Here is a 24,529-nt window from a genome sequence, read left to right as displayed (position 1 = left end):
ACCGGGTGCAGCATTTTAGGCAAAAGGTGGGAATAACATCCAGCCAAGCGTGGCCACGGCTCTGACCCTGCTGGGCTCCATCAGTGCAGGTCACTGAGCAGCGACGGCTCCTTCGCATCGCAGCCTCAACTCCAGGTCTAGGCAGGTCTCGTCTGCCGAGCCCTCCTCGCTCCCCCCAGCACCACCGCAGGGACAGCCTGGGCCGCATCCTGACCCCCTCCCCCTTGCTTCACCGGGCACAGAGAGCTTGTGGCTTCCTATCAGCTCTTTAGGAAATTAAACTTTTATAAGCAGAAAGGTTTCTGGGCTCTTGGCTCCCCGGCGCAAGAACCGCAGTCCAGCCTGCGCCTGCACCCTGCCCACTGACTGCTGCCCTGGCAGGGAGGGATGGAGGCTGGACGCCCCGTCGATGGGATGAGCGATGGAAGGGACAGGGATGTGGCTGCCCATGACCTTGGTGTCATCCTTGACCTGGAAATCTCCTTCTCCTGCATCATCAGTGTTGCACTCCTGCCTGCAGCTGCCTGCGGCCACCTCTGACAAGGCTGTGACACCCCCACCCGGGATGGAGCTGCACCCCACGCTGTCACCCACTGCCACGCCACCAATGACATCTCAGCGCACGGAATCCACCCTGAATCCCACCGGTGACTCCATGGACGAAGCTCACAGGGCGCAGGAGGCCCAAAATGCCCCCAGGAATCACAGCACTTCCCCGGCCATGCTGCCGCCACCCTGCTGCAAACGACTTTGCCCGTGCAGCACCGCGTGTGAAGCCGTCCCCTCGGAGCCACCTCCTCTGGAGATGTCAACCACGCACAGCTCCTGCTGCCTCAAGTCCTGCCATGGCCCCAGCCTCAACCCTGGTCCCCGTCAGTGGGACGTGGAAGGCGGTAGCAGTGCCACCATCAGCCCGTGCTGCCACCCACCAGCACAGCCTTGCGTTGCCACCATCCTTGACAAAACCAGCCGCCCCCGAGCCCTGCAGAGGGGTTTGGCCCCAGCCCAGCGCCCCAGCAGCAGCTGTCCTCTTTTGCCCTTGCCTCACATGTTGGGTGTCCCCTTTGCACCCCCCTTGGGGTGAATGCAGGGGACGGGGACCCCCTGCCCAGGGACACCTGGCCACAGTGAGGCAGGGAGGAAGAACCTGTCGGCAGGATGGAGGCCTCCTCTAACTGCCTGTTGAATTATTCAGGAACGGTATTAACTTATAAATGAGTGTGTTTGACTGATTTTGTGGTTGATGTACAGATAAATTCTAATGAAAGACAGCTACAAGATTTTAAATTATTAATTAGACTGCCACTTAACAAAGCCTATTTGGCACTCTGTTTCCTTGCTTAACAAGACAAAAAACTTTAAGAATAGGTTTTGCTTTAGCCCACAGGCTCTTCAATTTGCATTTTGTTTTTCTAGCTCCACAAATGAAAGCTGTAGATCTTGACCTTAACAGGCTACCCCTGGTGGGATCCAACCCTGTCAGCAGCCTTGCTGCCTGCTTCCACCTCAGACTCCCAGTTTCCCAGCCTGGATGATGCTTTTCTTTGAGCCGGCAGCACCAGGGCTGGGAATCAAGGCTGAAAACCAGGACTGCTCCAAAGGCTTGGGGTTTATTCTCAAGTCATCCAGCCCGGTTGGGTTAATACGCCAAACAAAGCTGAGGCGGGAGCCAGAGAAAGGAGCATCCGAGTGCGAGGCCCCACAGCCGCAAGGTGACATTTCCCCCAGTGGGAAAAAGCATCCCTGGGGTGGCAGCGGGGGCTCTGCCCTGCCTGGGGGTCCGCACCTCAATGCCAGGGGCTGCAAGCACAGCGTTGGCACCTTCTCCCGCTGCTCGAGCCTCGTCAGAGACGGGCATGTGCTGGTGGTGGCGAGGGCTGGGCCTGGGGCTATGTGGCCGCCCCCTCCCCGGCCATGGGACAGCAGCGGGGGGGTCCAGCCGGGGTACCCCAGCATGGCACCGCTGTCCCTAGCATCTCCCTGGGACTGGCCCCAGGTGCAGCGGGGCTGGGGGTCTTGCCTCCCCCACCGTCCCGGGCCCCCCGGGAGGGCCGGCTGCTCCCCTCGCTGTGATGTCACAAAGCTCCCCGATGATGTCCCAGGCGGTTGCCATGGAAATCGCGTGATGTCACAGCGGAGCGATTCTCCTCGGGGGGGGGGGCGGAACGGGACGGTTCGCCCCAACTTCCCCGCCGAACCCCCCGCGCTTCCTGGTATGCCCCGTTTCCCGTTCCCTCGCCCTGAGGGACGAGCAGCGACCCCCCCCCCGCGCCCGCCGCATCCCCGCTGCCTCCGGGACCCGCCGTACCCCGGTGCCGGCGGGACCCGCCGCGTCCCCGGTCCTGCGGGACCCGGCGCCTGCCCTGCCTCCCTTCGCTCCTCCCGGTCTCCCGCCTCCCCGCCGCGCTGCGCTCCTGCCGGTGCCGCTCCCCGGGGGGTGCCCGAGCCTCGGTAGCGGCGCCGGTAACGCGGTGGCGGCGGGGGGCGCCCGGCGGCGCGGCCCCAACTTCGGCGGGGAGACAAACTTCGGGGCCGGCCCCGCTGCCCCCGGTGCCCGTGGCACTCGGTGCCCTCCCGGTGCGGCGCTCACCTTGGCGGAGCATCTTGGAGCCGGGGCGGGCGCGGTCTCCCGGCGGCGGTGGCGGCGGCGCTCAGAGCCTCGGGCGAGGCGGCGGCGAGCGGTAGCAGCGGCGGCGGCTGCTGCTGCTGCTGCTGCTGCTGTACCGGGAACGAGGAGCCGGAGCCCGGGCGAGCGGCCCCCGCGGGGGCATGGCGGGCCGAGCCGCAGCGGCACCGGGGAGCGCCGGCCCCGGAGCACCGGGGAGCGCCGGCCGCGCCTCTGCCCGCCGCGCGTCCCGCCGCCGGCTTTTAGGGGGGAGCCGCCCCCTCGGGGCTGGGGCCGCCGCCGCCCCCCACCCCCTCGGGCAGAGCCTATAAAGAGGTGCCCGGTGCCGGTGCCGCGCTGCCTGCAGCGGCGGGCAGGGCTGGGCAGGGCGGGGCGGGGCAGCGACGGGGCGGGCAGGGCTGGGCCGGGCTGGGCTGGGCGAGCCCCCCCCGGGCCCCCCCTTCCACCGCCGCCGCCGCCTCTCCCGCCTCCCGTGGACAGTTCGTGAAAGTGCCGCTGCTCCCGTTCCCCGCGCCGCCGCCCTCCCTCCGCCCCACCGGGGGATACGGCCCAGCGCCGCCCCCCGGGGCTCTGCGGTCCCCCCCGGGACCGACTGTCACCCCCGGCCTATCGTTGTCCCCTCTGCCGTCGTCGTCCACACGGTGCCCCGTTCTTGCACCGAGGCTCCGCCGCGCCGCCCCGCGCCTGCCGTGGTCACGGCTGTCCCCGCTGTCCCGCCTGCCCAGCACCGTCCCTGCCGCTCCCCGGGGACCCGCCGTCCCCTCTGCCCGCCGTGTCGCCGTGTCCTGCCGAGGTCCCGCCGTGCGATCCGGGTCTCTGCTGTCCCCGCCGCCCCGGCACGGTCCCAGTCGCTCCCTCCTCGTCCCCTCCGCCCCACCGCGTCCCTGCTGTCCCACCGGAGTCACGGATACCCCACCGGGGGCTCTGCGGTCCCCTCTGCCTCCCGCTCGCTGCTGTCCCCTTTGTCTCCCGATTCCTGCTGTCCCCGCACTCTCCGCCGCGATCCCGACACCCCACCGGGGCCCCGCTGCCCCCGGGCTGTCCCCGCTGTCCCCAGACAGTCCCTCCTGCCTCCAGAGGGTCCCTCGCGCCTCCTCCCCTGTGCACCACAGGGGGTCCCGTTATCCCACCGGGAACGCAGCTGTCCCCGCCGGGATCCCCGCTGCCTCCTCGGTCTTCTATCGTCCCCTGGAGGTCCCCGCTGACCCCGGACTGTCCCTCCTGCCTCTCGAGGGTCCCTCTTGCCTCCTTCCCTCTGTCCCACCGGGGATCCCGTTATGCCAACGAGAATGCTGCTGTCCTCACTGCCCCAAGAGGGTCCCGTTATTCCACCCGGAGCACTGCTGTCCTTATTGCACCGTCGGGATCCCCGCTGTCTCCAGGGGGTCCCCATTATCCTCTGGTCCCTCTTGCCCCAGGCTCCGCAGGGACGTGGCTTCTGCCCCACGACAGGGGCGGGGGGGGGGGGAACACGGACCCGTCACCATGACAACGTCCCCGGTGCCCCCGCCCCGTCCCTTTGTTAACGTTAAGACCGTTAACCCTGAAGCTGTCAGCACCGGGAGGGATGCGGCGGGATCACGTCCCCGACGTGAAGGGCGGACAGCCCCGCCATCGCAGCGCTTGTCACACCCCACTGCACACCCAGTGTCCCGTCGGGACCGTGGCGGGAGCGCTCGGTCCCCGCCGCTCCGCCCGTCCCGTCGGGGCCCGCAGGTGCGCGCCTCCGCTCGATCTCTCGGCCGGCGACTGCTTCGGCCTCGCGCGGGGATCGCTTAGTGCTGCCTTCCCGCCTCCACGTGCGCCACAGCCATGGCGGCCCCCGTGCGGGTCGGGAGCGCGGCCCCGGTGCCCGCCAAAGGTGGGCTGGGACCGGGTCAGCGCGGGGCTCCCGGTGCCGCTACCGGGCGCTGCTTTGGTTGCCTCGACGGGGGAGGCCGGGCCGGCGGCGGGAGGTGGCTCCGCCACCGGCCCGGCCACCCCCGCCGCCGGCCCGGCCCAGCTGGCCCTTTGTCGGTTGTCCCGTGGGCCGTGCGGGGAGGGTTTGGTGGCTCGTGAGTGCCGGTGTTGGGCTGGAAATAGTGAATAATCCCCCTGCTGTCACTCCCCCGCCGCACTCTGGCATCGCCGAGATGTAGGGGGGCGGCTGCTGTCGGGGGGCGGCTTCAGGATGAGGCTCCCGGGGATGGATCACCCGGCGCTGGGTGGCTTTTTCCCGGTGGGATAACGGGATCCCCTTGTTGGGGAAACAGGGGCGCATTAGGGTGTTGCCGGGGCGCTGGCGGATGAGCCGTGAGGGGCTGTGCGTGGTGTCCCCTCGGTGTGCGGACAGCCAGCTGCACTCACAGCGTTTCACATAGTTACAGCGGTGCTTTCTGGGCTAAAAAAAAGCCTTGTTCCCCAAAAAAGCGCCAGCAATCTGCCCCCAGCGTGAAGGGCAGGACCCCACCCCTTTTCCCCGCTTGTCCCTAGGGGTTTGAGCACAGCGACCCTTCTCCCGCTGGACCCAAGGACTGACATGAGGACAGCAAGCATGCTGGTGGCCCGTGGGGTGCGGGCTGCTGTGCCCTCCTGATCCCTCCTTTGGGTGCCCCCGTTTGTCCCACAGCCCGAGGCCCCGCGCGGCACGTGGCACAGCAGATCCCCGAGGAGATCCTCGGGAACGCGGAGCTGCGGGAGGCGGCGGAGGCCCTGCCCCCCAACTACAACTTCGAGATCCCCAAGACCATCTGGCGCATCCGGCAGGCTCAGGCCAAGAAGGGTGAGCGCTGACCCGGGGAATGAGCGGTTTTGGGGCTGGTTTGTGCTGCTGAGCCCCTCCCCCGCAGTGGGACCCCCATGGGGCAGGGGTGGGGCCGAGCTGCTGCTGTGCTCCGGCGTGTTTAGGCTCTGTCTTGGCGAGCTCTCCTCCTCTCGAGGGGGGTTAATAGATCTGTATCTCTGGATTATAATCACATTGGACAGGACAGGTTGAGCTGCGCGGACCTGTCAGCCTGGAGATGTGTCTGGGATGCTGGCCAGGTCCCTGCTGTGCTCCTCTTGCCTCTCTCCTCTCTCCCTGCACTTTCCTGACACGCTGCCGGGGCCGGGAAGAGGGAGCCCCACAACACCGGGGCGGGGCTGGCAGGGAGCTAGGCCATGCTGCTCTCTGCTCTGAACCTTCCTCGGGGTCCTGGGAGCTCTGAACCTTCCTCAGAGGGTTGTGTAGCCCCAGAGGAGCGGGGAACGATTGTGAAGGCTTCAGGAGCGGTGCCAGGGCTTTCCCTGCACAGCCTGTGCATCCCACTGAGCAATATGTGATCAACTACAGCGAGCAGGACACGGAGCCTCCCCCTCCATCCCCGGGTGTCAGCGGCGTCCCCCACCCTCACTTCACGCGCAGGCAGGGGCTGCTCGTGGGGCCGTGTGGCGGAGCCAGATTTGAAATGCTTTGTATCCACCTGGGAACGTCTCTGCCTGCTGCCACCGAGCTGGCAGGGCTGGCAGGCGTCACGGGGGATGTTCTGGAAGCTGAGCTGCTCCCGGCTGCGATGCCGAAGGGCTGGAGGGTGTGGAGCTGCCCGGTGCATTCCAGCTGTGGTGTGGGAGTCAGGGCTGGACGTGTCCCATCAGGACATGGCGAGGCCGCCCAGCCGTGCTGCTCTGGCTTTCCTTGCTGTGTTTTGCTGCTTGGCACCTCCTAATTAAATGTAAATATGCGGCTGGGATTTAGGCTTCCGAGCTGGGAGCAGAGCCCATCAGCCAGCCAGCCGTGCTGGGATTTAAAAATCCGCGTGTGCAGAGACCAGCCAGGGACTCGTTGCTGGGGGAACGCAGCCTCCCACCGGGCTGCAGCCTGCCCTGCCTGTGCCCTGCCTGCTGTGGGGTTTGGGGGGGGCTGGGGGGCACCCCTTGTCGTCGTGCTGTGATGGTGGAGAGCAAGCCAGCTGCCTCCTGCCAACCCCCTGTTTGCAGATCTGGGGTGGAGGGCAGCCCCAAATGGGCCAAAATGGTCTCAAATGGCCTGAGGGATGCTGGGACACAGAGCCCTCATCCCTGCCAGGTCAGGCAGGGGCTGGCAGAGCACGTGCAGCTTCCCTTGGGCCCTGCAGGTTGGAACAGGGTGGGATCAGCCCGATTTGAGCCAAGCCTTTACACAGCTCCACACTGGCCAGCGGGCTGGGCCTGGCAGCATGGGGACTTTGTTGGAGGGGAATCTGGAGGGAGTGTTTGGATAGATAGCATGGAAGCTGGGATATCTTAGTGGGATTGGGAGGCGAAACAACAGGATTAATGGGGCCTCCTCCATTCACCTCCTCCATCGTGGTCCCTGCTCCTCCCCACCACCCCGTGGGGGGCTCCTGGCTGGGCCCCAGGCACTGGGCAGTCTGCTGGCCTTTGGAGGAAGAGGGATCGTTCTGAGCTGTGAGGAGGGAGCAAATGAGGAAACATAATTTGTTGTTGAATAAATTCCTGCAAGGCACAATGCTGCGGCTGCTGCTGGCCACCCTCCTGAAATGGGGAGAGAAGCTGAGAGGGGAGCGTGGAGAAGAGCAGCGAGGATGATCAAAGGTTTGGGGCAGCTTCTGTATAAGGAGAGATTAAATAGATTTAGATCCTTTAGCTGGAAAAGAGGTGAATGAAGGGGGATATGATAGGGAGGTAGAATTGTGAATGATGTGGAGAGGCTGAACAGGGGATGATTGTTCACTCTTTCTTGTACCAGGAGAACCAGGGGCACGCATTTACATTATTAGAAGCGGGTTTAAAATAAACAGAAGAATACCTTTTCCTGTGCAGCACATAATTAAAATCTGGAAGTCATTACTGTGGGAAGCGGGAGAGACCAGCAGTGTCAGCAGGTTCAGAGAGGGATGAGGTGTGTGCACAGGGAGAGTGGATACAGCCCAAGGCAGGACGGTGTGCACCCCAGCTGCCAGAGCCACCCAGATTTTTGGCCAACGCCTGCCTGGTTTGGGGAGGGTGGTTTGTGGCTGCACCTTGAGCTGGTCCTCACTTCAGGATGGCCCTTCCAGCCCCTCCTAACCCCGTGGGTGTTTCTCTTCCCAGTGGCCCTGCAGATGCCGGAAGGGCTCCTCATGTTCGCCTGCACCATCGCTGACATCATTGAGCGGTAAGACCACGGCTTTTCCCTGCTTCCCTGCTGGGCTCCAGGGCTGGGGAGGGGGTGAGGGCTATTGCTGGGAATAGGGTGGCCACTGGGCAGGATGAGGCCCAGGGCTATGGATGAGGGGATGCTGTGGCTGCCCTCGTGGGGCCACAGCCTGGCTGGGCACAGCTGGGCAGCCCTGTGGCAGGTCACGGGGACCTGCTGCCAGCCCTGGGGACAGGGACCGGCACGGTGCCAGCCCAGCCCTCACTGCTTGGCTTCTCCTTCCCTCTCCGCTGTGCTGGGAGCTGCTGACAGGCTCAGCGTGCCGGGGCCCCCGCGGGGGTGCTGGAGCTGGGGAGCAGCCGTGTTAACAACCAGCTGACGCCAGCCCGGTGCCCGCGTGCTCGCCACGGCAGCACAGCCAGGGGAGGGCTGGCAGCGGGGCCACCGCTGCGGCACGGACCCGTCCTCCTTCCCCATGGCCTCGTCCTGCCTGTGCAGCCACGCTGCCCAGCACGGAGATGCTCAGGGGCAGCCTTGCTGCGGCTGGGGAGGCTTGAGGCCATGGTGATAGCACGGAAAGGGTCACTCCTGCTGGGTGACCCCTTGACCGCAGCTCCTCTCTTGATTTTTTTGTGCCGCTTGAGAGGCGAGGCTGAGGCACCGGAGAGGAGCTGGGCTGTGCAGTGACAGTGGATGCAGGCACCTTGCAGAAATTGGCCGTGATCTCTTTCCTGCCGAGCGCGCCTGCCTTCCTCCCCACCCACCACAGCCCCCTCCGCAGCCCCTCTCTGTTTTAGCACAATGAATTAGTGCTAATAGCGCTTCGTGCCTCGTCTGCCATCGGGGTCGTGGCACTCATTAGCAGCTGCCTTCCCGGGGCCGGCAGCCTCGCCTCCCCACCCTGAGCCAAGCTGCCGCTGCCGTGCCGGGTGGGAAGGCAGCCGTGCCTGCGGGCTTTGTCCCCGCTTTGCCGTCGTCTCCCCCGCAGGGATCGCGGCAGCCCCACACTGGGTGGGAAGGTGGGCACGGGCAGGGGATGGGCACGGGAGGCAGGGGATGGGTGCAAGTGTGGGCAGCTCTGCGTGGGTTTGTCCCTTTAAGTGGAGCTGCCTCCTCTCCGGCTTTGGCACCCAGCCGCTTTCATGTCTCCGACTTCAAAGGCAGTGGATTAAGGGGCTCTTTTATCTGAATGAAACCTTAAGCCCCACTTCCCGGTGGATGGTGGATTCCAGGGTGCTGAATGCCGGGGTGCGGGTGGATTCTGGGGTGCTGGAGTCCTTGCTGGACTCGCCCTCTTTGCTGGGGGTGCTCCACAGGGCTGGTGAGGGGTGCTGGTGGGAGATGGGTGCTGCGTGGGTGGAGGTGCCCAGCCAAGGGAAGGGATGTGGGGGCACTGATGGGATGGTGTTTGGATGTGGGATGGCGTCAAGGCTGAGCAGGAGGGCCGTATCCTTCCCTCGCTGCCACCATGCATCACCCAGAGACACCCCGCTGCCGGTCCCTTACTGAGAGCACTGGGTGCCATCCGTGATCCTGGCTGGGATGTGGCTGTGCTGGGTACCAGCACTGCCAGCCAGAGGATTGTGGCTGTGGGCAGGAGTGAGCCCAGCCCTGTGTCCACTCTCTCGGGGACACACTCAGGACCAGTTACACTGCCAGAGGTGAGGTGTGAATCGGCAGGTGGCCTCGTTAGTTCCTGCCTCTTCCTGCTATTAATATTCATCGCCAGCATTAATGTGGAATTGCAGCTCGGCCGCCCGCTCCTGCTGGCCCTCCTCACCCAGTGCTGGGGCCGGATGAGCCTCCGACGTGACAGGAATCGCTGCAGCCGTGTGCTCTGGCTGCCGTGGCCAGGCTGGGGACAGGTGCTTGGGGTACCATCAGTTCCAGGCTGGTGTCCCCTTCTGGTGACAGAGAGGATGTGAGAGCTGAGCGTGACAGGAATACCTTTGTGCCCACGGAGGGCATTGCTCAGCAAGCAGCCCCTTTCCCCAGTCCATCCCCACAGCCTCCTGTCCTTGCTGGTGGGAGTTTGGGGAGTGAGTTCCCGCTACATTCTCTGCTGCTGGCTGCAGAGCCATGCCCGGGGCTGGTGCCCCTGGGGTGACAGTGCCCACCCCTGTGTGTTCCGGTTGAACTGGAGCCGTGTCAGCTGCCACTCAGACGGAATATTTATCCCTTCTGCTGGAGCTGCCTTTTAATAGAATATCTGTGCCGTGGCCTGGTGGTGCTGGGGAGAGCTGAGAGCGGGGACGTGGCTCACTCCCCCGCATCACAGGCGGCTCGGGGAGGACACGGTGCTTGCTCTGCGTCTGTCTGTCCCCGTGCAGTGGGTTGGCGGTGTCACCACGTCCCTCACTGCCATGTGGGAGTGAGCAGGCCCCTGGGGAGCCCCGTGGGGTAAGGAGGGGAGGGGTCTGAGCTTCCCAGCTTCTGCACTGGCACTTGCCGAGCCCCGAGGGGCTGTGGGGGATGAAGATGTAGCTGAAGCATCAGAGGCGCCGTGGGGTTCTTAGCCTGCAGCCTTTGAAACCGAGAGCGCACTCGGAGCATTGACCGGTGTGAGGCCAGTTAATTACCGTTAATAGGTTTGTCATTGTCAAAGCTGTGCCGGGGCAAGCTGGCTGTGAGGAAGGGGGGGGGGCAGGGCCGGGGTCTGCGCGCTGCCGGCGCCGCATCACGACGCTCCCGGCACCTTCCAAATTGGCTCCATTTGTCACGGCTGATGTAATTCGGCAGAGGGAAACTCGTGCTGAGGGGCGGCAGCGTGGAGAGCCACGTGGGGGGAGCTCGGACCACGGCTCGGTGAGGGGGCAGCCCCCCAGCCCACCCGCTGTCGTGCCGGGAAGGTGGCAGTCGTGTCCCCCTGCACCACCAGCTTGCAGCTGGGGGCTGTGCAGCCAGGAGCGGACCCCTGCTCCCCTCCCTGCCGGGGCTGGAGCAGACGGATCAGCTGGGCTCTCAGCTGGGCTTTTGATTCCGTGTTAATAAAGTCGGCTGTCAGGCTTCGCAGCTGCTGATCCCTCTATCTTCCTGTGCCATGATGGGGTGAGAGGCTCCTGCTAGTCAGTGGCGGGGATGGGTAATGGCAGCGGGGCCCAGGGGTGTCCTGATGCCAATACAGGCTGCTCTGCCACAGCTTTAAACACCTCCCAACTCCCAATGAAGAAGATCCGTGCAAGGCCGTGCTGGAGGCACGCAGACCATCCAAGTCTCATCCTGGTGACTCAGGAACATATGGGGACTTTTTGGATTGACAGCAGGTCCTGGTTGAGCAATAAAGAGTTAAACATCTGTGTGCCCAGCCCAACAGCTGTGGCAGAGCTTGAAATGCCAGGACAAAACAGCCCGTGATGACCGGTGTGCCCGGCAGTCGCCGGCACCATGGCTGGTGTGCCCAGCAGGTTCCCAGCGCCAGCAGGCACCGGGTCCCTTGGCTAGGCAGGTCTGCCATGTGGCACTGAGCAGTGTGGCACTGAATGCTGTGATGAAGCTGGCAGCATCACCAGGAGGTCCCAAAAGGCCAGCCTGGGACACTGGCACAGGTCAGGATCTGGCCTCAGCTGCACAGTGCCGTGGCTCTGCTGGCCAGCGCTGCCTTCCCTTCTCCCCTTGTCCTTTAAGCACAACCTGGAGGCGCTGGCAGCGGGTGCACGCTGTGCAGGGGAATTTAATCACTGTCATTAACCACACAACAGCATCATTAGGAGGAATGAAGTTCTCACTTCATTGGAGATGTTCAAAACCTTCTACCCGGGTGGTGGCTGCGCCAGGGGGATAGGGCAGGGCGGAATGTGTGGGGTCTACAGGCCTGTCACCTCCCAGGGCTGGGATGTGCCAGCACAGGTGTGGTGCCCACCACCATGTGCCCCATGCCACTTCCTCATATCCCACAGAGCTCTGTGGCCTGGCCATTGTGAAGAGGGGACAGGCACCATCCAGGCACAGGATGGTCATGGTGGCTTTACAACCAACAAGCACTGGCCCTTGGTTTGCCTTATTTTGGGATTTTTTGCTGCTACGGGACCAGCAAAACTGGGGTGCCCTGGGACATGCCCCTTGGGATGGTGGTGTTTGCCCTGGCACCTATAGTGAGGACAGAGTGGGAAGTCCCCTCAGGGGAGGGGACCCAGCTGGAGATGGTTGCCCCTGGGGGTCTGTGGGGACAGCCACCTCTCCCCATCCTGCTCCACTTGCAGAAGCTCTGTGAGGCCCCATCACTGCCCAGCTGCAGCTGGCCTCTTCCAGCACCAATTGCAATAAAATCGCAAACTCGTTATTTTAATTATGTGCAGGCTTCCTGTGCTAATGAAGCTGGGAGTCTGGTAATGGGGCTTGGTGATGGACTTCTCCACTAATTAAGTGCCCTGTTCTCAGCCAGAGCTGTGCTCAGCCCCCACGGGTGTCCTGGGACACGCTGGCGTTGGGCACAGGGCAGGCAGTGGGTGTGGGGTTTGTGGAGTGATCATGGGGTGGTTGTGGGGTATGTGCAGGGCCACATGCAGGTGAGGCAGGGGGCTGTGAAGCAAGGGGCAGTCTGCACCATGTCCCTGTTCCCAGCACAACATGCAGGCATCCCAGTGCTGGCTCCATCCTCCCATAGCCCCGTGGTGCCAGGACTGGCCAGTCTCAGCCCAGTCCCCTCAGTCCCCTCCCCACCAAGGGCTGATGGACACACAGGGGCTGAGGACTCGTCCCTGCTGGGGGAGAGCAGCTCTGCCTCATGGCTTGAGGACCAGCACTGTATCATTCACACACTGCCAAGGGACCTTGCGCTCCTGCCAGCAGCAAATGCTCTCATTCATTTTTCGAGGGGCTGGGATAAATCAGGGCTGCTCCAGCCAAGTGCCTGTGCTCAGGTGACACAGACTGGCTACCCCATGCTTGGAGACATGCAGGCCCCGTGTGTGCATGTCTCTGACCCAGCGGTTTTAGCCCCCAAACTTGTCCCTTGATTGCTGCTGCCTCCATCCTGCACTGGGGAGCTGGGCTGGGAGGGCCTGGGGGTCCCAGCTGGGAGCGTGGCCGGGACCTGGCCCACCCTGGAGCACATCCTGCCAGTGCTGAGCATGGCGCTTTATAAATGGGATTTTGGGAGCCATCTGTTTAAAGGAGCAGATAATGAATTAGGGGGAGATGAGAAAAATGCTAAGGCCAGGCGGTTTTTCAGAATGAGCCGGGGTTTGCGGGACGTAAAAGATGAATAACCTCCCCACGTGTTCAATATTCATGAGCTCCCAGCTGTAATGAGTGTCTAGGCGCTGGGTGGGGACATCCCTGTCACCACTGCCAGCACGCTGCTGGGACCCATCTGCAGCTGTTACGACTTCCAGGGACACGAAACGCCGACAAGGACGCTCCCGTGGCTGCCCCTTGTCCACGTCCTGGTCCGGGCTGGTTGGTGAGCAGTTCCCCAGCCCGTGTCGGAGGCAGGTGGCTGCTAATTGACATTTCCTTCCTCTGTAGTTTGATGAAAGACTCTGGCGACACCGAACTGATTAAAACATCAAGGGGAGGCCCTGGCGCTTGCCTTTGATTTGTCTCGGGAGATGATTACGGCTCCGCTCGATTGTCCAGCCCAGCCGGAGCGGGTGATCGCGGTGTGTGCCGTCCTGGAGCCTCTCCTGCAGCACCACCAGGCTCCTGGCCTTGCCAGCACCATTCATTGGGTTCCCTCCTCACCAAGCATCATCCCGTGGCTTCTTTGCTCAGCTGTGACTCCGCTCCCTGCAGCCAGAGGAGGAATCTTGCCCGTGGCCAGGACAGGGCTCAGCCCTGTCTCTCCCTGCCCAGCTGCAGCCCTGCACACCGGACAGGGCCACGGGCACCTCTGCCCTCCTCCTTCCACCGTTGCTATTTCACTTTCTTGCTCTTCACCCCCAGGGACTTTCTCTGGGGTTTGGGCCAATTTGCATACATTTTAATCTATAAAAAATTAAGCGGCGCTGGCTGCCGCTCTGAGTCAGACCTCCCCATCCTGAATCTTAAGGAGCTGAATAATTTTCCACTTTTGCTGAGATGTGTGGAGTCTGATTCATGTTCATCTCATCACCTCTCATTAGAGGAGGGGGCTGGGGGCTCCAAAGGGTGCGAAGAGCCTTCTCGAACCTTCACTGGCAGCCCCCAGCCCCATGGTGTGGCCAGTGGAGGAGCCATCCTCCCACCCAGGCCACACTGGCCATGAGGAATCGCGGGATTTGGGTGCTGGCAGGATCCAGCCCATCTTCTGACGCTCCCCAGCTGCATCCCCAACCCCTGGAAAACCGTGTGGAGTGGGAGCTGCCCAGGCTGGATGCGGGAGGTGAGGATGGCTGTGCCCCCTCCTCGGGGGTGCTCCAGCAGAGCTACTCCCCTGTCCCCCTCCCCGGGCGCTGACGGATGGGCCGGAGCTGTTAATATTCAGCACGCTCCACCATTTCTCCACCTTCTGCCATCTGCCCAGCTCTGCCCACCATTTCTATTCTTGCCGCCGACGTAACGCTCCCTGCCTGGCGCTTGGGGGGAGCGCGGGACCCTGGCCCCCAGCCAGCGCTGGGTGCTGGAGGGGGTGACTCTGTGCCAGGGCCTCCTCCTTCCCTGGTCCCCTCACGCCAACCTTGTGCCAGCAGCTGGGGGGACCCCGCTGGCACCGAACTCCAGCTGCTGGTGCGGCCTCCTCGAGTAAATAAGGAATTAGCATCTGGTTTAAGCAGCCCCTCCAGGCGCAGGGCTTTGTCATCGCGATACCTGCTCTCATCCTGCCGCAGCAGCTCCCTGGGAAGGCAGCCAAGCTAATAATCCCCCAAAATGGTGCAATAAAATACCCACAAAGGTGGTGCCTCTGAATCATGCCAGAGCCCTGGCTTTGCTGCTCAGTGCTGGTGTGTGCCCCTTCACCCACAGGCTGCCAGGTGCCAGGTGGGTTTGGACTGGAGCGCTGGGGGTAGCGGGCAGCACCAGTGGTAGTTAGGTGCTTTTCCTTTCCAAGTGCCATTTAAGCACCAGCTCTTCTGGGGGTCACCCAATTTGGCCAAACCGGCATCCAGGGGTGACACAGCCAGGTGCAGACTGGGTTCACTGGCTCACACGGTACCCAGGCATGGGGTGATGGTGGCTTGGCTGGCACCGCAAGGGATGCCAGGACAGCTGTTCTGCTCATCCTGGTGGCTGCTGTCCCCAGGGCTGGCTGGTGGAAGCGGTGGGCACCACGCTGTGCCGGGTCTCCCTCTGCTGCTCTCCCCTCTGGAGCATTAGGAATCTGGCAGCGTGTTGTTTGATGAGTGGATAATCCGCTGAATTGCAAACAGCTTTACCCAATTGAAGAGGCGGATTACCGCTCTCCAGCTTAATCATGTTGACATCTCGGAGAGTAGCCAGGGCTTGTCCTCTTCGGCATGTGGCTCGGTGGCAGCGCGGGGTCCCCTGGTAGTGACATGCCATGAGGTTGGGGGGCAGAACCTGGGCTGTGGTGACACAGCTGTGACCCTCAGTGCTGCACCTTCCCACAGATTCACGGATGCACAGGCGGTGGTGATGGGCGACGTGACCTACGGCGCCTGCTGCGTGGACGACTACACGGCCCGGGCCCTGGGCGCTGACTTCCTGGTGCACTATGGACACAGCTGCCTGAGTAGGTGACACTCAGCCCCGGGGTGCTGCTGGGGTGGCCGTGTGTGGCACTGTGGAGGCTGTGCCGCTGCCACCGTGCCACACCGAGCAACTCCACACCCCTCTTGATGCCAGCTCGGAGACTTAGTGCCAAAGGCTAATCCCTTCCCAAATTCTGTTCTTCAGCTTCAGCTGCTGGCTTTGGATGGGGCCAGGCTGGCTGGGTGGCTGCTCACGGGCAGGATTTTGGGCGCAGCAGGGCGTGCTTATCCTGTTCAGCTGCGGCATCAGATCCAGCCCTGTGCCCAAGAGCAGAGCAGCAAGGCCATGGCTTGGCAGGACCCCGTTGGCCCAGGAGCTGCCAGCAGAGATGAGGCTGCTCCTGCCCCCCACCTGGCCTCTGTGGAGTGATGAGGAAGGGAATGATGGCAGAGGAGAGCGAGGGCCTGGGGGTCCCGCTCGCCCCGGGGCGGGGAAAGGCGGCTTTGTGGGTACAGTGCAGGCTGGGCGGGGAAGGGAGGAGGAGGAGGCTGTGTGCTCCCCAGGCGGACGGTACTCTGGCTCCAGTTGCCATGGAAACTGCGCTGCTGTCCCAGATGCTGCTAACTTTGAAGTCCACCCAGGATGGAATCAGCCCAAAAATAACAATAAGACGCTCTGGGTTTTAAGGTGGATCTGCAGAATTGCCATAGTGAATGGCAGGCGTGTGCATCCCTGCTGCTGCCACGCTCCCAGCACCTGGCAGCCCTCCTGGACATTTATGGGGCCCTATAAATGGGCTTGAAGAATTGCATCAGGCTCTGTATGAAATACTGACTCCCCAGTTGAGAACTCTGTCCTGAAAGCCACGTCGGTGTGAGCGTTTGTGTGATAAATACGTGTGCTAGGTGCTTTGTTATGGAAGGAGGGTTATGGGCACCACTGGCACAGGGAGTATAAAACTCCTGGTTTGTAGGCTGCTGCTCATGAATGAACAGCGGGAAGGGGAGGAAGGGGCCATATCCATCAGGCTACTCCAGGGAACGGGAGTCACATCAGCTAGAGCTGCTCCCTGCAGGGACAGGCAGGCACTGCCCAGCTGACTGTCACCAGCCCAGCTGCCATCTGCTGCCCATGGCCTTGTCGCCCTTGCCTGCTCTGAGTTGGGTGAGTCACAGGGCACACTGGGTTACCCACGGGCTGCTGTGAGGATGCTGGGCTCCTTTTGAGCTGCCCATGGTGGTCCTGTCACCATGGTGGCCAGTGGTGAGGCACACGGATGCTTCCTGCTCCTTCCGGGCCCCACGTGCCCCGCAGGAGGGAGTAATTTGCACTTAATTGTGATCAGGCAAAGAGCACCAAAATGGGAAGTGAATGCGGAGCTGCAGATCGATGTGGACTCTGTGTACTTTAATTATTCACTTAATCGTGGTGACAAAGGCTTCTTAGCACCAGGGGTAATTAGATTTGTGTTCATTGATTCCCCAGGCTGCCATTATCTGGAGAGAAATGAGCGGGTGCTCTCCGTGGCTCCCGTCTGCACCCCCTGCCCTGGGTGCCAGCACAGGCAGAGGGGTGGCACAGCCCACCCTGCCTATACCAGGACAGTTTGGGGCATAGGGATGCTTTATCCCTCAGCTGCAGGCAGAAAAAGCCTGGGGCTCACTGGAGTGTACCCCACACTCAGACTCTGTCTCTTCCCGTCACCAGTTCCCATCGACTCCACGCAGGGGCTGAAGATGCTCTATGTGTTCGTGGACATAAAGATCGATGCATCCCATTTCCTTGAGACCATTCGCTTCAACTTCGCAGCAGGCACCTCCCTGGCCCTGGTCAGCACCATCCAGTTCGTTTCCACGGTGCAGGTGAGGTGGAGATCCCTGGCTTTTGTCTCCCCCTGAATTTTCCCCTGGCTCAGCCCTGGGAGCGGCTGCCCCAGGGTGCTGGTGGAGCTGGTTCCCGTCTGACGAGTCGCTGCAATAATGTGCTGCTGCCATAATGTTGATCAAGTACTTTATAATAACTCTGATCAATGTTTCATGGCGGCACCCCCTCCCCAGCTCCCCCGGGAGCTGCTCTGGAAATGTCAGGGCAGGCGCTGGAGCACTTGGCATTTTGATGCAGTGCCGGCAGCGGCCGGGGAAGCTCCGGCGGGTCTGTCTGTCTGCCCCTGAACGGCCGGCTGGGCAGGATGGGAGGAGATGAATGAGCCTCTTGAGCCGTGTCTATCTAAACACGGGGCTATCCAAGCGTTAAGCCTTTTGCCTTGTCTTTTAATTGATACGTTGGTTGAGCCTCGCTGAGCATCCTGGCTGCACCAGGCTGTTCCCGGGGCCGCCCAGAGCGGGCTGGTTCCCCTCCACAGGGACACAACAGTGCTGGGGTGTTCCCAGGGGTCCTCAGCCACCCTCTGTGCCATGGTCTGTCCCTGCTGACCCCACGTCTCCCACAGGCAGTGTCACAGGAGCTGCGCTCCCAGTACAAGGTGTGTGTGCCCCAGTGTAAGCCGCTGTCCCCAGGAGAGATCCTGGGCTGTACGTCACCCCGGCTTGCTCAGGACACAGATGCCATTGTGTAAGTACCCAGGGTCCTTCAGCATCCTCCTGCCTGGCCTAGGCTTGTCATCCTTCCTGCACCCTCTGCCTGGTTTTGTGCAATTTCAGGAGGTGGTGAGGGACAATCCACAGGCTGGGCTGGGCCCCCTTCAGCTCCTTGTGCTGCTTTAAGTGGCGTGTGCTTGTAGCACAGAGGAAATAATTGAGTCGTATATCAGAATAGATAATAGATGGAAGGGCGGGTGGATAATTGGAAAAGACAAATGGCCGGGGCCCAACATCACAGCAACATTAATTTTCTTTAAGGACAGCAAATTAGAGGGAGCACTTCGCTTCCTATCACCTAATTATTTTAGGTAATGGAAATGCTTAATGTACTGTGAATACAGTGTGCCGCAGAATAAATAAAGACCCCACCCTTGGGGGGAGCCGGGGAGCCCAGGTGTGGGTTGGGCCCTGCTGAGCTTCCTGCCTGCACTGCCGGGAGCCAACAGCACTGCTGCCTTTCCAAGCATGGCCGTGCAGGGAGCCAGGCTCAGGATTGCTGGGTGTGGGGTTGGTGGGAGCTGTGGCTTCATCCTGAGCCACTTCCCATCTCTCCAAGGACATCAGGAGCAGGCAAGGGCAGCCAGGCTGGCACTGCATTGGTGAGAGTGGGTCCTTTCAGCTGGCAGAGGAGCAGTGGTGCGGTACCGACCCGTGCAGGTGCACTTGGCCTTACCTGCATCCTCCCTGCATTACTATTTTCTTCTTTGCACTGTCTCTGGGGCTAACTTTTGCAGACAAATTAGCTTTGATCTCCCAAAATGTCATTCTCCAATTAAGGGCAAAATCTAGTCAAGTTTTACGTCTGAATTCATTTTCCAAGCCCTCACTCCATTAGGGCAGCTGAATGAAAGGCTTTGAAATGTAATTGCTGACTGGAAATCCGATTAGAAATGGAAGCAGCAACGTCTAGAAGCAGCCATTGAGATGGAGCAGCTCCCAGCCACCCCGTGCCGGTGTGAGCACCCCTCCTTGCTCCGAGCATGGCTGCCTCTCCAGCCCTGCCATGCCATGGAGCCCTGGCTGTGCCCGCTGCCCCTGGGTCCCAGCACAGGAGCTTGGATTCCTGGCATCTCCACTGTGCTGCAGCTTGGGAAACCGGTGGACACACGGATGGGGTGCTGCTGTTCCCCAGTGCCACAGCTCTCTCTCTCCTCTTGGCAGGTATTTGGGCGACGGCCGCTTCCACCTGGAGTCCATCATGATTGCCAACCCTGGGATACCTGCATACAGGTACAGGCACCCACTCCCATCCCATGGTGGGGAGCACCCCAGCTTCCCCAGCTGTCCCCAGGGCTGGGCAGGCAGCTGCCTGCAGCAGGCATGGGCAGGTGAGAGGCCACGGGGTGGGTGAGGAGGTGCTTCGGGGGAGATGAACACCAGCCATTTACTCCGTCTGAATATAAACATTTTGACAAGTACCTGTGAAAGCTCATGGACGTGCAGCCATTAAAGCCCGGCTGCAGCAGGCAGAGGCCATAAAGCGCGATGATGAGGCCGCTGAAAGCAGATGAAATATCAGGAGTGAAAGGCTGGGCCCATTTGGAGGAATCTGAATTTCCTAGTAGGTCGTTTGTTACGAACGGGAGGCGCACGTCAGGTTTATGGCGCTGGTGAAGCTGCCGAAACCCGAGTGGGATTTGATTAAAATTCTCCTCATCAAACAAAGCAACAAATCAAAGAATTCTTCATAATTGATGAGCCAGGATGGGGGGGAGCTGAGTGTGAAGCCAAGCACGGAGCCGAGGCTGTGCTGGGTGTTGGGGTGCTGTGGTGGGACACCTGTCCCTCTCCCTGTCCTTGTCCCCTAACGAGCCGGCTGGGTCCTGCATCAGCCAGGAGGACAGATGCTGTGGGAGGCAATTAGTGCTAATGAGGGCATCATTTGGAGGGGGGGCAGGTGATGAGGGGTGCGTGTGAGCCTGGCTGTGCTTTGCAGGTACGATCCCTACAGCAAAGTGTTCTCCCAGGAGCACTACAGCCACGAGCGCATGCACCACGCCCGGCAGGACGCCATCCGCACGGCCACCAGTGCCCGCTGCTGGGGCCTCATCCTGGGCACGCTGGGGCGTCAGGGCTCCCCCAGAATCCTGCAGGTACCAGCCCCCTCCCCAGTGTCCCCACCGGGGCACCCGGTGCTGCTGTTGGGTGGGGGGAAGAATTGGTGAGCAATGGCACCATTGGTGTCCTCGCTGCCAGGGCGAGGGTGGATGTGGCACTGCTGGCAACCCATCGGTGGCCACTGGCCCCGATCTGTGTGGGCAATTAGCAGCAGATGAGGGAGGCTGGACAAGGGCTCATTAAACCCATTCCTGGGGAGAGCTGGCCAGTCTTGGAGAACCCCCCCGCTCTGCCAGACAGCTTGGCAATTAATTGGCTGGGTTTGTTTTAATTGGATGAACTTCCAATCAGGTTCAGTGCCCCTGCTCAGCTGCCGTGCTGGCGCTTTCTGCACCCCAGCTGGGTGAGGGGAGCAGGACAACAGAGTTCTGCCCTCTGAGCACGGTGGTCCTGCTCACACCCAGAAATTCTGGGGTAGCCACAGGTGAAATTTGAGGCAGTGCAGGGAGCAGTGGGCAGAGCAGCACAGAAAAGTCCCAGCAGCTGCTCTTCCGCAGCGGGCAGGACACGGGCATGGCCAGGGCCAGCTGGGCAGGGGGTGATTAGTGCCGGCTCCAGAGGACAAGGATATCTCTGGCCCCTCTCCTCCTCCTGAAAGCTCTGGCTGCAGCCAGCCCACGACAGGCGGGTGTCCCAGGGCAGGCAGCCGCTAATGAGAACAGATTGTTGTCATTGAGCAGTAATTACTTCATTAGGCTGAGGCACGTGCTGGGGAGAGCTGGGCGCAAGCCGGAGCCATGGCCGCACTCCCTGACACTGCGCTTGGCCTACGACTGCCAAGGGGACAGGGCCGTGGGCAGAGCTGGGACCCACAGAGGGTCTGATGCCAGGAAGGGGCTGTGGGCAGGGCTTGGGGGGCTTGCTGGGGGATCCTAACCCTGCCAGGTGCCTTTTTCCCCCCACAGCACTTGGAGTTGCGTCTCCGCGCCCTGGGCCGGCCCTACGTGCGGGTGCTGCTGTCTGAGATCTTCCCCAGCAAGTTAAAGCTCTTCCCAGAGGTGGATGTGTGAGTGCTGCTGGCCCCTCTCCAGTCCCAGGGTGCCCCATCCCTGTCCAGTTCCTGTTTGAAGCTGTCGCTGACACCTCTGTCCTGCTGTCACCATGCACATGGCTGTGTCCATGGGGCAGGGAAGGGACATGGCTGTCCTTACCAGGGTGGTGCTGGCACAGTAAGGGGTGCAGCTGAGGGGCTTCATTGTGGCTTGTTCTTCCCAAAATGCTCATCACCGTTGTGACATTTCCCTTCCAGGTGGGTGCAGGTAGCCTGTCCCCGGCTCTCCATCGACTGGGGAGAAGCCTTCAGCAAGCCACTGCTGACACCCTATGAGGTGAGCACCCCTCCTCTCCGTTTTGGGGGACCAGTTCTGGCTTGGGCTGATGCACCAGAGCAGGCTTGGGGATGTCCCTGTAGCCAGACAGCGTCCCCTCCTCTCTCCATCTGTGCTCCGTGTACAGTCCGGGCATGCTGCTGGGATATCCAATCTTCTGTGAAACCAGTGGGATTCCCAGTGCCTTGAGCTTTGCCCCAGCAGTGCCCTCCTCGGCACACCAAGCTGGATGCTGGGACCTCTCCTAGCACCACCAGCTCCTCCTCTGCAGGCCCCCCTCGGGACTCATGCCCTGTCCTCTCCGCAGGCTGCTGTGGCTCTCCAGGACGTCGAGTGGCAGCAGCCTTATCCCATGGACTTCTACGCCAGCCAGTCCCTGGGGCCTTGGACGGTGAACCACGGTGGCACACAGCCCCCGCGCCGCGGGCGGCCGGCACAGGTGGGCAGCGGGGGGGTCACCGGGTCCCCGCTCCGTCCCTCGGGCCGGTGAGAGCACCGGGACGGGCTGAGCGCCCAGTGCCGCTCGGTGTCCGGTGCCGCCCGGTGCCGCTCGGTGCCCGCTGCCGCTCGGTGCCCGCTGCCGCTCGGTGCCTGGTGCCGCTCGGTGCCCAGTACCGCCCGGTGCCGCTCGGTGTCCGGTGCCGCCCGGTGCCGCCCGGTGCCGCTCGGTGTCCGGTGCCGCCTGGTGCCGCTCGGTGCCCGGTGCCGCTCGGTGCCTGGTGCCGCCCGGTGCCGCTCGGTGCCTGGTGCCGCTCGGTGCCCAGTACCGCCCAGTGCCGCCCGGTGCCGCGTACCAAAAGCGCCACCCCGTGGTGTCGTTGCCATCGAACAGTAACGGGGACAGTGCCAGCCCGGCCCAGGGGAGGGACACGCGGGTCCCCCCAGCCCTTGGCGGGGTGAGCGCCTGCCGAGCCCCGCGGCTCCCCGGGAAAGCGGGGATTCCCCCCAGAGTGGCGCACGCGGTGCTGTGGGCTGAGCACGGACTGGCTCATCGCAGCTCCGGCTGGGGCTGGGACATCCCTGACCCTCCCTCTCCCTGCAGGGGAAGCCGCCCGCGCCCCCCGCCCCGCCCGAGGGTGGCGAGCAGCCGAGCACCGGAGGCCCCGCAGCCTCCTGAGTGCAGCCGCAGCTGCCGCGCTCTGGGAGCCGGCGTCGGCAGAGGCGCGGGCATTGCCGATGTCTCCCGCCAGGGTAAGCACCACCGGGACCCCCCTCTACTGTCGCTGGAATGAATGGGGATGCACCCCGTAACGTGAACACACCGCTGCCCGCGGAGAGTTGCCCCTTTCAAGGCCAGGCCGTGCTGCGGCCCTGCCCGCGGCCGCCGCGATCGCGCCGGGGGTCGCGTCCCGCCCGTCGGTGCCGCCCCGTCCTCACGCCTCCGGCGACCTCCCACCGCCAGGGGGCGCGCGTCACCTCAGCGAAGGCGCGCCGCGCTCTCTCTCCTCTCCGGCCAATCAGCGCGCAGCGTTTCGGCGGGAAGGCGGAAGGCGGAAGTGGCGCTCCCGGGGGCGCGGCCATGGCGGAGGCGCGGCCGCTGCGGCTGCTGGCGCTGCACGGGTACCGGCAGAGCGCCCGCCGCCTCCGCCAGCGCACCGGCGCGCTCCGCAAGGCCCTGCGCGGCCGCGCCGAGCTGGTGGCCATCGACGCGCCGCACCCCTTGCCCGCCGGCGCCGAGGACGACCCCGACGGGGACGATCCCCCCCGCGGCTGGTGGTTCTCTGGGCCCGGCACGTTCGAGGCGGGGGAAGCGGCGGCAGCTCCGGTGGGGCTGGAGGAGTCTCTGTCCGCCGTGGCGGCGGCGCTGGCGGAGCACGGGCCCTTCGACGGGCTGCTGGGCTTCAGCCAGGGCGCGGCGCTGGCCGCTATGGTGTGCGCCCTGCGGGCCCGCGGCGACCCGCGCTTCCCGGTGGCCTTCGCCGTGCTGGTGGCCGGGTTCGCCAGCCGCGCCCCGGCACACGGACACTTCTACCGGGAGCCCATCGCCCTGCCCACGCTGCACATCGTGGGGGACACCGACGCCGTCATCGCGGCACCCCTCAGCAGGGAGCTGGCGCAGTGCTTCGTGGAGCCGGTTGTCCTCACGCACCCCGGCGGGCACTTCATCCCCGCGGCTGCGGCGCAGAAGAAAGCCTACCTGGAATTCTTGGAACGGTTCTGCCCCGCGCAGCGCCAGGCTGAGCGCGCAGGGGCTGGGGAGGTTTGAGAACGGGCTCTGTAATAAAAAGGGGTCTGGTGAGCCAGGTGCAGCCACCCGTCCTGTGAAGCATCACTGTTTCCATGCCTCCAGAGGGATCAGAGAACAGCTCGCTGCACACTCTGCTCTTCAGTGTACACCCAGGCCAGGCTAAATGGTTCTTTTTCCCCTTTCTTTTTCAGCTTTGTTGTATACATGAGTATATAATACAGATATATATATAAAAATATATATTATGTATATAGCATATATAGGTAACAGGCAACACGAGTGTGGGGGTGTGACATTGAGGAGGGGGTTGAGGACAGGAGGGTGATGCTGCTCTGTGTGCAACGTGCTTTCAGAGACTCAAATACCTGCTCAAAAGCCACAGTAAGTGTCTGCAAAGCACAGAGCTCCTGCAGTTTTCCACCCCAAAGACTCCTGGTTTTTAATATCTGCTAAGCCAAGCTTCCAGCTGGTCTGGGCCTGGAAAAACACTCTCATCCCTGGCAGTGCCAGGGCTGGTGTTTGCTTCAGGCATGAAAATGCCTGATGGCTCAGTGTGCATGTGTTGAATCTTCTCTCTACGAAGTGCCTTCGTGAGTGAGAAAAACTTGTCACTGTTTCTGGCTCTGTATTATCCAGAAGCACACGAAAATCTTTATTGCTGTTACAGGTGCAGGTGTCCTGCTCAGCTTCTGCCCAGTTCAGCGCTGGGCACCAGTCTCAGGAGAGGGTCGTGCTAGCAGAGCTTCTCTAACCACGGCTTGGGGGTGTAGAGTCGGTGAAAGGGAAATTGGGTGAAAAATATTAATTTTCCCCTTGCTTGAGCAGCGGGGCAGCGCAATGTCAGCTCTGCAAGGGCCGGAGGATGCTGTGCTCCTGAAGCCCTTCCTGTGTTCACTCAGCTGGGAATAGCCTTGGGAGCTGCCGTGGGTTAAACCAGCCCAGCAGAAGTGAGCGTTTCTCAAACCTGCCGTGTTTTTACCCTCTGGTTTGCTGCTGGTCACGCCA

General features: G+C 62.5%; 3 protein-coding genes across 3 annotated transcripts in view; 2 read left to right on the top strand and 1 right to left on the bottom strand.

Annotated features, from left to right (window-relative positions):
* RTN4RL1 (reticulon 4 receptor like 1) overlaps window positions 1-2,831 on the bottom strand; it is a 30,866-nt gene extending 28,035 nt beyond the window's left edge. The window contains exon 1 of the mRNA XM_048324823.1: window positions 2,591-2,831. Coding sequence (XP_048180780.1) covers window positions 2,591-2,603 — 13 coding nt within the window. The 5' untranslated portion in view covers window positions 2,604-2,831. The remainder of the gene's footprint in view (window positions 1-2,590) is intronic.
* Window positions 2,832-4,420: 1,589 nt separating this feature from the next.
* DPH1 (diphthamide biosynthesis 1) lies at window positions 4,421-22,461 on the top strand. The gene is made up of 12 exons (XM_048324632.1): window positions 4,421-4,487; window positions 5,235-5,387; window positions 7,676-7,739; window positions 15,209-15,330; window positions 16,998-17,152; window positions 17,740-17,861; window positions 19,052-19,120; window positions 19,827-19,983; window positions 20,914-21,014; window positions 21,258-21,336; window positions 21,644-21,775; window positions 22,379-22,461. The coding sequence occupies exons 1-12, from the start codon at window positions 4,439-4,441 to the stop codon at window positions 22,451-22,453; spliced, it is 1,278 nt and encodes a 425-aa protein (XP_048180589.1). The 5' UTR covers window positions 4,421-4,438; the 3' UTR covers window positions 22,454-22,461.
* A 101-nt stretch (window positions 22,462-22,562) lies between these two features.
* OVCA2 (OVCA2 serine hydrolase domain containing) lies at window positions 22,563-23,759 on the top strand. The gene has a single exon (XM_048324633.1). It carries the CDS (start codon window positions 22,565-22,567, stop codon window positions 23,540-23,542), a length of 978 nt encoding a protein of 325 aa, XP_048180590.1. The 5' UTR covers window positions 22,563-22,564; the 3' UTR covers window positions 23,543-23,759.
* The last annotated feature ends 770 nt before the right edge of the window (window positions 23,760-24,529 follow it).

Source organism: Corvus hawaiiensis, chromosome 20, assembly GCF_020740725.1.
Source record: "Corvus hawaiiensis isolate bCorHaw1 chromosome 20, bCorHaw1.pri.cur, whole genome shotgun sequence".
In the NCBI taxonomy this organism is placed as follows: domain Eukaryota; kingdom Metazoa; phylum Chordata; class Aves; order Passeriformes; family Corvidae; genus Corvus; species Corvus hawaiiensis.
This window is presented reverse-complemented; position numbering and strand designations above follow the sequence as displayed.

Coding starts and splice junctions, on each gene's coding strand:
- DPH1 (XM_048324632.1), top strand. CDS start 4,439: ATGGCGGCCCCCGTGCGGGTCGGGAGCGCGGCCCCGGTGCCCGCCAAA. Junction 19,121..19,826: donor CCTGGGATACCTGCATACAG/GTACAGGCACCC, acceptor TGTGCTTTGCAG/GTACGATCCCTACAGCAAAG. Junction 21,776..22,378: donor GCCGCGGGCGGCCGGCACAG/GTGGGCAGCGGG, acceptor CTCTCCCTGCAG/GGGAAGCCGCCCGCGCCCCC.
- OVCA2 (XM_048324633.1), top strand. CDS start 22,565: ATGAATGGGGATGCACCCCGTAACGTGAACACACCGCTGCCCGCGGAG.